An 11,568-nucleotide genomic window follows, 5' to 3' on the forward strand; every position below is an offset into this window, starting at 1 on the left:
ATTACCCTATTAGGAAAACCCACTGAGTGCCCCCCTGCCAATTCGGGCGTTTCACAATGCAGTGCGCCACCAAGAGTTTGCCACAGAGTTCATTTTTCCCAGTGCATTGTGGGAGATGGTCGACAGATTCGCAGCGCGGGACATTTGAAATTGTTAGTTTTTCCGGTCAGTAGTTTCGTAAGAATATGATTCGAGTATATGTTTGCCCTTTTCTTTTCTTTTTATCAATATGGTGTGTTTTTTTTAAGGTGGCAGAACGCTTCGCCCCAATCTATAACAAATTAGCTCAAGTTGTCTACTGACACTCATTCAAATGGGCCGTGTTTGTCGACCGTAAACTTGAAAAAATGGACTCTCCATGGCAAAGTCTTGGTGGCACACTGGACCCAGTTACAACCTTTGACATTCCTAATCCTGCAAGGTTTTGGAGATTTTGGTAGGATTAAGGAGGGTTGAACCTAATGACTAATGTTTGACACACGTTAGGCGCTGATTTACAAAGAATGAAGTCTTGGTCCAAGACCTGATTTAGATTTTATTCCCCTTAATAAAAGACCGGCACATCCCTGACAAGCATGATAATGCCGCAGCAGCGGTGGTGTAGACTTCTATCATCAACACAATGTCTTAGCAATGCAGTCTTAAGAACTTCGGCAGTGCTACCCAGGAAATTATGACCATACCTGACCCTCTAGGCATTCTAGCTTGATTACAGCACGCAGGGGATCAAATCACAGTCCAGTCTTGGACAAAGATTACAACGAATGTACCAGTGGGAATGTGCCAGCAGAGTGGTTGATTCTGGAAGATTCAAAAAGTTTCCTAGCCAAAAAAATATATATAAATAAAATTAAAAAAAACAATGGCATCAGGGTTTGTTTATTCTCTGCATTTTATGCACAGTTGAATAGTGAATAAATGCCCCACCATCTTTCCTTTAACTAGAACTTCAAACTTATAGTCATATATATATATAGATATATTCTAAATTAAAAGTTAACTTCACCTCCATCATGCCCATTGAATCATGGTGTTACTCTTTTTGTTTTTAGTCCAATGCAAACTTTGTGTCGAGTTGTAAAATATTATTTAACGCCAAAACTTGTCTCTTCCAAAACACACCATTTTAACATCCAGTATTCTATGTGTGCTTTGTAAAGTGTTAAAAAAAATTGTATATATATAAATACTTTCACATGGTTATACTTCATTAATTTGTAGGAATTTAAAACCACAGACTTGTTAGTTACCCACGGGTGCAAGAGGAACACAGAATAATGTAGTGCGTCTGTGTTCTATATATGCAACACAGGTGACTACATTTTCCTTGTTCCACAAGCAAGGGTGGAATTACAAATTTATCTTAAAAAGCAAATTGACGCATATTAAAGATGTAGGAACGGTTTAGTGGTTATCCAATACACGTGTGGCAGAAATAGCACGGGCATTTTAGAATAGGGCAATAGGTAGAGTGTGATGTGGACGGGGTATAAGGTATAATATCACACTGTTGTTGCCATGGATCCGACCAATCAGGATCGAAGATATCAAGTTTGCTTGAAGATAAATGAATATTAGTTAACTTCGCTCTATCCCAGGGTGCTGATGGGGCTAGTCCGTTTCACAAAATCATGTGAAGGAAGCACAGGTCAACGTTGGTCACTTGCTGTTAACAACGCACACACATCTTGTCTGATAGGGCCAATGAATACACGGAAGAGCTGACCATGCCAGTGGGTCAACAGTTTGTCCAATGAGAGCTAAGAACACGTTGACCCCAGTCATTGGGTAAACAAAAAACATCCAATGAGAGCCCAGAGCGATTAGCCCCCACCAGAGCCGTTGGGAGAGGGCGACGGGGACGAGCGAATAAGTTCACCAGACTCTTCCCCTGGAATGCTCTTGTATTGAGTGATATTTGGGGGTGATAATGCTGTATAGTAGCAGGGGGAAAAGGAGAAAGTTCTCAACCGAATGTTGTGGTACCAAAACAAAAAAAAATCCAATTGGCACCAGATGTTGTCAATCCTGAGAGAATGCTCTCTTCTTCTTTTTTTGTCTCTCGGCTATTTTTTCTAGAATGTACATGTATACTCCAAGGTTACAGAGTCAGTCAAGAAATGTCAACAGGGTCTGTATTGCATTTTGTAAGTCTTGGGCCTAACAGCCGCAGTTTCTGGTCAGTGTGCAGCTCTTATTTTTTGTTTCATTCAATGTTAAACTGCATTGTATTTTAAAGAACTACTTCAAATTTGCCTAAATTTGTGAGGCCGCTCAAGCCTCCATGCTTTTATGGATGGCAATAAATTAAGGGGGGAAATGGTTTTTTTATTATGTTGCATGCACAGCTGGTCAAAAATTCAATAACGCTTCCACTCCCTCCTATGTGTAGGACCAGAAGTTTTAACAATTTTATCTGGCCTTAAAGTACTGTGTGTTGAGAAACGACCTTGAAGACAAAATAACAAAATAGTGCTTATTGCATTAAATCTACATGATAAAAGCATATGTGACCTGTCACCACATCATGAACATAAAGTTTGAAGTTTTGAAGAATTGAGAAAGTTTTATTTCTGAGTTCTGCAGAACAAGAACTCTTCTAATGTTATGTAACATTTTGGAGGTAGTTGAGTTTGGAAACAGAAACATAAACCGCCAACTAAATGGAATTTGTCAAAGTAATGTTCCCGCTGGTGTGTTAATGAAAAGTTGAAGAACAAAACAGGATAAAAATTGGTTGTAAAGTTCTTTGATGGACGAAAAAATGGGGGGGGGGGGGGAGTAGGACTAAGTTTCAGACTAAGGTTCACCTGGAAACAAAAACATTGACCACACATTCAAATTTTGGCATTGCCCCACTATTAGTATTGCAAAATGGCAATTTCCAACTTTTGTGGTGACAAGTCACACACTCTTGTTTTACTATACTCCTGAGGACAATGCTTTGTGTTTCCCTTTGTCCGATAGAGACTAAGCACACAAAGAGGACCGTTTTGAACAAAAGACCCAATGCCTAAGGACTGAAAGGATCTGTTGTTTTCCCTTTGTGTGTCGGTTCTCGGGGGTTAGGCCTATGTAGAACACATACACATATGCTCGCATTGTGTGTGAGTGAACATACCTACATAGAAATGCCTTCCCTCTGATTTTTGTAGCAATACATTGTGAGTGCACACTGCTCAAAAATTTTGAATGTATTTTTTTGATAAAACAGAAATCGAAGACTGCATTCGTAGTACTACTATTTGTTGATTTTTGAGGGGAAAAAATGTAATAATCACCCAAACCAAAACCTAGGTGGTACCTTACTAAAGAAAACTCACAACAGTTTTATTAATACACTATGTGTTATGTCTACTTGTATCCTTTTTCCTTCCAAGGGCAGGCCAGTTTAGTACCAAAAAAATGGTTTGAAAGACGTCTGCAATGTTTTCAGTTTTAATGCGTTTACCTCAGATTTTTTCAGTCTTTTCAGTTTATATTTCTTCTTTACATTTTATTCATTCCTTCTTTCCGACATAGTTTAAAATCAGAAAACCTGGAAAAATATCTCCAAAATCGGGTGAATGTGACGTGCAGTTCATTTTTTTTCTCTGGAATGTAAAATGGAATGTGTTCCTCGCAACGTATTTTTGTAGAATATGCATTGTAATTATATTTAAATGTCATTGTATAACGTGAACCATAATAATAAAAAGATGTCTTACCAAATAATGCACTGCAGTATGCATGTCTTTCTGTATGATTGTCCGATCTCTTAATGTTGTTAACTGTACTCCAAACCTACAGAGTTGTAATGACTCGAGTCCGACTCGAGTCACCATTTTTGGCAAAGGGTAACTGACTCGACTGGACTTGAGTCACTGCGAGCAAATCACTCGACTCGACTCGAGTCCCTCATCTGAAGACTCAACTCGAGTCGAGGGCTTATAACACTCGAGTCCCAAAACTGTGCGGAAAGTATATGTTAGCGTGCTTAAGATGTGGCCGCTTCTCATATGTATATACGCCGTATATCACGGACCCTTGCCTCATAGTTTTATAATGTAGCGCACAAACCACTTGCCCTGAACCAGACTTTAAACGCATTTCCCAATGCTTGGTTTCATAATAATAATTGTGCTTATATAGCGCTTTCCATCGTATTAACAATCTCAAAGCGCTTTACAATTATTAGCCATGGAACCACGCGGCAGGTACCCATTTATACTCCTGGGTCGAGAGAGAGTATCTTGCCCAAGGGCACAAACACCATGTTCCTGGCAGGGTTCGAACCCACGCACCTTCGAACATGAGTCGAACACCGTAACCACTGGACCCGGGGCGTTTCTACAAGGCTTCGGGCGATTTCTTAAGCCCTTGAAGGAACTCTGGCTAAATTTATGTCCTGCGTTCAATAAATAATTAGATACATTTCTATATGTAATCAGAAACAGTTTTGTATGTTGCAATTTGGTTTTGAGATTGTCAGCGTGAAACTTGCTCCACACCCAAAGCCAAACCAGAAAACCCAAGTTTCTCTTCTATTAACCCTAAAAGGGCCGGGGCGGAATCCGCTCCCCCCCCCCCAACTTTTTCCGCGATAGCCTTAAAAAAAAAATTCGCGACCCCAGCTGTTATGACTTTTTAGCCTTGAGCCTTGCGCATCTTTTGATACCAAAAACATACAAATCGGAACACGGGTTGCCGCGCAGCGAACAATTTTCCGGCGCTATGCGCCGTGAAAACTGAATTTTTCCATACATGTACGTCGTGTACACAGAGCAGAATTACCATTCATACATATGAATAATTAATTAGCCGTAATTCTAAAACCCTTTGACCTATAGTCATGAAATTTCTTGGGTATGTTCATGATGAGTTGCTCTTTGCATGTACCGAGTTTCAAAATTTTTCGTCACACGATGGCCGAGATTTTAGGGGGGTGCGGAATCCGCCCCAACCCCGGCTGTTACGTGATCTTTGGAACAAACGTCTAGCAGAAGCTGTCTATTTTGCATCATATTTTAAGTCTTTGGATCTTCATAATAAACTAGTGCTTGTGTTCCTTCTTCCATTCTGTAATTTATTACAAGGTGTTCCAATATCAGTGACTCAAATTGACTTGAGCATAAATTTGACTCGGCTCGACTCGACCACACACTGTGACTCTACTCCACTCGACCTTCTAGACCTAAATGACTCAACTCGACTCGACTCGACTCGAGTCACAAAATTTAGTGACTCATTACAACTTTGTTGTACTGCTTGCACATAATTTTTTGTCTACCAGAATTTTCAACCGTTTCAAGGGTACGCAGTACGGCCTGAATTGCTTGACTGTGGCTTGCAAGTTACACATGCACCAATGGAAGTGTCTTACGCCTCAATCATTTCTAAAAACTGGATCACATTTTCTCTTAAAAAAATAATACTGAAGCTAAAGGATTAAAAGTGAAACTACATGTTCCATCAACAAAATTCAAGCAAAGACACAATGACTCATGTTCATGCATTGGCCCATAACAGGCTGAGCTTTATTTACATTACACACATGGTTTCAGGTTTTAAAACAAGAAAACTCTTGTAAACAAATCACTTCCTTTTTATCATGGCCGATGCAAACGTGACTATTGGAATAAAAATTGTAAAAGTAACCCATGAAATAAACAAGGATAAATATGTACATATACTTTTGTTTTTTAATTGTCTAGGTTGAAGAAAGAAATTAACTGGAGCAGGATTTGAACTTGTGACCTCCAGTATCTGAGCACTGGAATGCCACTCTGATGGTCACACATTCAAACCATGCTCAGGTTCACTTGTTTATTAACATTTTTAAACTATATTCATAAATACGCAAGACATTTAACCCATTCCTATTGGTCCAGAGCCCGTCACATGGCCAGTTTTAAACGGTTCATAAAGACCGGCTGGCTGGTCTTTAGTGTCATATGAAATTTGGACTCCTATGAAATCCGGTGCCTTTTACCGTTTTATTGGTTGAACGTTCAGTCCTCACGTAGGCATGCGCAATACTACCAGTGAGTCAGTATTTTATAGTCCTAAATTCACAACACACCGGCACAGCTGCATTCTGCACCACATTGCGGCTGTACAGTGCACTGAAAAAATTTAATCGTGAAATTTTATTTTCTAGCTGAACTTCTGAGTTTTTATTGCAAACATTTATAATTCATGTTAATAGTGAATTTCCCAAATAACTACATTCCTCGTTTTTCTTTCCACATTGTCTCTGACTTTAGTTTTCAGGCTCAAGCATCATGATTTTAAACCTTTGACTTGAAGGACTACCTCAATACTTTCTGCTGCAGGTTCAGCAAGTGCCACAATTTGAGGTGATAGTTTGGAGTGTGTCCATTTTGACATCACGCTTCTGGGACTAGGTCTAACTTGTATTATAGGGAATATACAGCATTTGCTTTTGCTGTAATTTTCAGAAATGGATGGATTCGAGGGTTCATAATTTATAGCAAAACAATTAAAGTTTTGTGTTCATAGATGCTGGAAAAACCACGACAAAATAATCACGTTCTTGTAGTCTTGTTCCCTGACCCCACTTCAGATGAAATGAGGCAATTTATAGATGTCAGGGAATTGAAAGGTCAGGGAACCTTGCAGCTAGACCCATTCACGAATGTGTAAAGAAAATGTGGACTAAATTTGGTAAATCGGGGGCAGTATTTGAAAAAAAAAGAGTCTTGTATAGCGTACATATCTACCAACATTAGGTACTCAAGGCAGACAAAATGGAGCAATTTATAGACATTGGGAAATTGTCAGGTCAGGGAACCAGATTAGCTGGCTTGCAACCGTTCACGGATGTGTAACCGATTGCAAACACAATGTGGACTAACTAAATTTGGTAAATTGGGGGCAATATTTGAAAATAATTAGGCTTTTTTTTTCCCAATGATGGTCGGCCAACCATCGTTGGAAACTGATACAAAAATTCCACTGTTCTTGCAAATGACAGAACACCAGCTGCCATGATTTTACAGGATACTTCAGACTATTATTCACTAACAGTCCAGTAAAGTATTTCATAATATTTTGGTAGTTTCGTTTTTTGATGTTTGCTAATGTTGTACATTGCCTTTAAATCTGTGCTCTTTTTTGTCCACATATAATAAATACATACGTGCAGCAATAACACAAAATTGCTGTAAAAGCTGAATTCAAACATTCCATGTGTCGAACAGATTGAATCAGTTAAGAAAGACAATGCGCTAATTAAAGCTTAAAAGTATACTCCATTGCTGTTAAGTGATATAACTACTCCGTTTAAACTTTTTATCATGGCAAGAAGTTTGCGCTAGAGCCACTCACGTTTACTTCAAATGAAACACTAAAATTACGTCTTTTTATCAATTGTTATGAAGTGAGATGTTGGAATTTTGCACATTTCTGAAGCAATGCAATAGGGATTTCATTAACTTTTTTTTGTCTTTTTTTTTCAGCCAATGGTACTTTTTTGAAGAAACAAACTTTTCACGATAAATACGAAGAGTTTTGTTTCCAAAACGTGATGAACGGCTTTTTGTTACTTTCTGGAATCCTGCCCTCTCCTGGCCGACTAAAGTCAGTTTCGATGGCTGTTATTATAGTTAAACACAATTTAAGAATACGATAGAGTGAAAAATGACGTCTAAAAACAGCTCTTTAAACCGTGTTTGTTTTTTATAAAAAGTTTTATAACTGTGCAACTTTTTCACTTTTTTCAAATGGATTCACATGTATTGCATTTTGGAAATAAGATCTGCCTACGCATGTCAAAGCAAGTCAGAAAATATGAGAAACATCCAGACAACACTCTGGAAAAATGTTTTTCTTGCGTATTTTTGGGCCCAGTACTTGCATGGTTAATCACTAAAGTTGTGATCAAGTGAATATTGCCATATGAAAAGAAACACGCGATTTTTGATATTTGAGCACTAGACTCCATACCAGAACTGTAGAGGGCGCCCTCTGGCCTGCTAACAAGAGTCGGTGAAGGACATCATTTTACATGAAATGTTTATTGTTGGAAATAAGTGAATATTGCCATTACGAGAAGGAACAGACAATTTTGATAACTGAGCAATAGACTCCATACCAGGACGGCAGAGGGTGCCCTCCCGCCTGCTCACAACAGCCAGCGAAGGCCATAACTTTAGACGCATTAGGTTGCACATGCATCTGGCACAGAGTGCGCACAGCCCATTTTCCTCTGAACACTAAATGTGAATACAAACTTGCAGCGCCTCACATGTGATGAACACACTTCAGTACTCAACTATCCTTAGGGCCCTATAACCCTTCCAGATGAGACTCAGTGCATCAGGTGTAAAAGTCTGTGGGACCTTGCTGCACTGAGCCATCAACTCCTGTTGATGGCCAGTTCTGAAACAATGAGAGCTAGTCCCAGTGAACAATGCTACAGTTGTATCCTGCTGCATTTGGTGACCACAGACTCTGAGGCATTTAGGCCTTGTGATTTTTGACATGATGGATCTTGCTACACTGAGCAGGCTTGTCGTTTTAACAAGTGCTGCAGGTCGCTGCATTCATATTTTAGCCAATTCACCCCAAGAGCTTAATTAGGGACAATACACTTTGTCACTTCCCTTTTCCAAGTTAGGTATTTGCGCACGGAGTCCAAGACAACTTGAGTTGTTGTGGAATGACGGTTCCCAAACTTTTCAGAGTTTATACTGGAGGTATCTGTTGAGTTTATTGGGCAAGGGTAGCTCCTGTAGGAGATTATCTGGCGTCATGGACCTGATAGAATGACGACAGCACTCCTGTAGACTTGGAACTACGAAAAAGAATAAAGAAAACGAGAGAATTAATGTGAACACGTTCTCATGAAGTGAAAACAATGAACAGATTCTAGAATTTAGACTGCAGACTGCAAATACATTAAAAATAATAACATTGCTTCATAATTATCACCCCTGTTCATCAGGCCATGAGACCAGTTTTCTGCAGATGTGCGAGATGAACGCAATCTGGTCACTACCCTCCCAGGTACCAATTTTACATTTCTCTGGGTGAAGAGTGGTAAATTGCAGCAAAGTGTCTTGCCCAAGAACACAAGCACCATGTCCCAGTCAGGGTTAAGCCCACATACCTTCACACATGAATCAGACACTGTAACTATTGGACGTTTAAGAGCGGCCTCACGTCAAACGGTTGTTTTAAAGACACTGTATTGTTAATCATGCCTTCTGATCAGTAAATTGTTTTCGATAAAAATGACTGGATGTTTTCATTTGTTTGATCTTTTGTTTTAAATTTACCATAGATCAGTTGCATAATCCGGACTTGCTTGGTTGTCCCGTAGACATCCACAATGCCGTAGAACGGACTGTCCAGGTGTGCATCCTCCATTAAAGAGGCACCTTGGTCCTCTCCATTGATGATGAAATGCATGTAAACCTTATCCCCGAGTATGTTGTAGGTGACGGCAATCCTACTTCCGACTGACGTGGCAAAGTACTGCTGCTGTCCCGAGATCCAGCTAGCCTCTTGGTCCAGGGCGATGAAGTCCTGGACTAACAGATGTCGGGGGATCTCCGCGCAGCCGATCTTCAGAACGTTGACGCCATCCTTGACAAACTCGCTCCTTGCCAGGGCCTCTACCTCGGCAGTGCTGAGCCGCTCGTCGGGGACCTTGTTGTGGTATTTGGTGATGGCATAGACCCAGGACTTGCCCATGTTGGTCAGGTCCGGCATGGAGTACTGCGGGATGGTCAGTGGCTGTGGGGCGGAGATGACCCGCGCTGCCTGGCCCCGACGCTGGTGGAACTCAGAGGGAGAGCGGTTGGGGACCCTGTCTCCTGGTCTTATAACCTTCAGGGAGGCAGGGTGGTGCTGGGTGAGTCCGCAACGCAGATGGCCGCTCCAGCCTGGCTCCTGTTCCTCTACCTCAATTAGAAATAGCTCCCCTGGCCGTAGGGGCCGGTCGCTGAAGGTTATGGCATTGGCAAAGCTGGCCGAGCGCCGGGCCACCTGGTTGTCATGCTTGAGTTCAATGTTGATGCCACGGTTCTCATGGAAACGTATGAGTGGCATGGAGACCGCTCATGGTAACAGGATGGCAGAAGATCTAGCCTAGTTGCCTCTGGAAGTTCACTGCAAATGACAAAGAACCTTGTTTTTTTCAAACTTAATCCATGCCGGCTACAACAGGAGGTCGGTCTGAACTTGCAACTCTTTTTTTTTTTCAAGAATAACATAATTTTCCCATCGAACTTAACTCCAGAATGATTCTTGAAAATATATTCACCCGCAACTGTAAAAAAAAAACTCACCCGCCCACCCCTTTGTACAGTAAACCCCCGCCCCCTCCTCGCTCACCTCGCTCACCCCCCCCCCCCCCCCCCCCCCCCCAATTCATCCCAACATTAAACAAGGCCTTCAACTTCAAGGGCCCTCGAGCATGTTGAGCTACCTTGTTGAAAATAAACCTATTCATGGATTAAGAGAACAACGGCGTTAAATTTCTATTTAACAATTTGGGGGATTATAATAAACCTACCTCAAATAATCTCGAGAATTAGAACCATAACGACGTGCGCACGTCAAGTGAAAAAAATTACAGTAACAGAGCGCCCTCAAGTGTACGATAATGGCGAACTTACACTGTTGGAGACTTGTTCCCCGACGACTATTGGCGTTGACATATATAATAATGTTCCTGGCGCCTGTTGATTTTTGGTGAAGTGCCCTATTTGTACGGCTGAATTTGGGCGTGAAAATAGCTCTACGATGGCCAATTTACGACACATTAATAATAGTACAGTGAAAAAAATTATAATAATAATAAACGTGCGATTAAAATCGAATATTCCATCTCTCACCGAATTCTTTCGATTGCACGAATGTGAAACATTTTATTGGTTACAATATACAACGCCTAAATAAGTCCTCATCATCTGATTGTGCTTTGTGAGATTGCTGTTATTCGATTCATCGGCGGAACCAAATATTATTATTTATAAAAATGTTTAATTTTTGGAGTTGGTGGGAGGGCGAGGAGGGGTACAAGACCGTACCCCTCATAGACGCGGTCATTTTATTAATTAAAACCATGGAGGTAGAATTATATATAGAAGATGACTGTGTTTTGCTATTTTTTATCGATGCTACCATGGAGGTAGAACGTCCTCATTCTCTTCTTTTGAATTAGCAACGTCCCGATGCCAACCACCCCCCCCCCCCCCCCAACTGGTCCGTGGTTCTGGAGCCGCAGGGGGGGGGACACACCAAAATAGGGCCCCAGCTTTGTTTTGGCATGATCGAGCTTTCTTTCCTTCTTTTATTATTGTGCAATCCTTTCTTTTTTTCGATAAATATAAAAATCGCCTCTTTTTAGTGCTAGGGGTCCGACAATTTACGTATTCTACCCCCCCCCCCCCCGGCCCCCACCCGTACCCCCGATATGTTCAAAGTATGAATGTCATTTATTTCAGGGGGGGAGGAGCAGTACAGTATGTATCTCAAGTGGTATAAAATACAAATCGTAGGGGACAAAATGAACCGTTTGCTAAAGATAAATTTGCCTCAAATGTATTACTCATAGTC

General features: G+C 40.9%; 1 protein-coding gene across 1 annotated transcript; it reads right to left on the bottom strand.

Moving 5' to 3' along the window:
- Nucleotides 1-7,128: 7,128 nt before the first annotated feature.
- On the bottom strand, nt 7,129-10,623 carry LOC119744577 (neuralized-like protein 2). The gene is made up of 3 exons (XM_038220574.1): nt 10,523-10,623; nt 9,282-10,116; nt 7,129-8,797 (listed from the first exon to the last, which is right to left on the bottom strand). The coding sequence occupies exons 2-3, from the start codon at nt 10,054-10,056 to the stop codon at nt 8,682-8,684; spliced, it is 891 nt and encodes a 296-aa protein (XP_038076502.1). The 5' UTR covers nt 10,057-10,116; nt 10,523-10,623; the 3' UTR covers nt 7,129-8,681.
- Between the last annotated feature and the right edge of the window lie 945 nt (nt 10,624-11,568).

The sequence above is a fragment of the Patiria miniata genome, unplaced genomic scaffold (assembly GCF_015706575.1).
Source record: "Patiria miniata isolate m_02_andy unplaced genomic scaffold, ASM1570657v1 HiC_scaffold_12, whole genome shotgun sequence".
NCBI lineage: Eukaryota > Metazoa > Echinodermata > Asteroidea > Valvatida > Asterinidae > Patiria > Patiria miniata.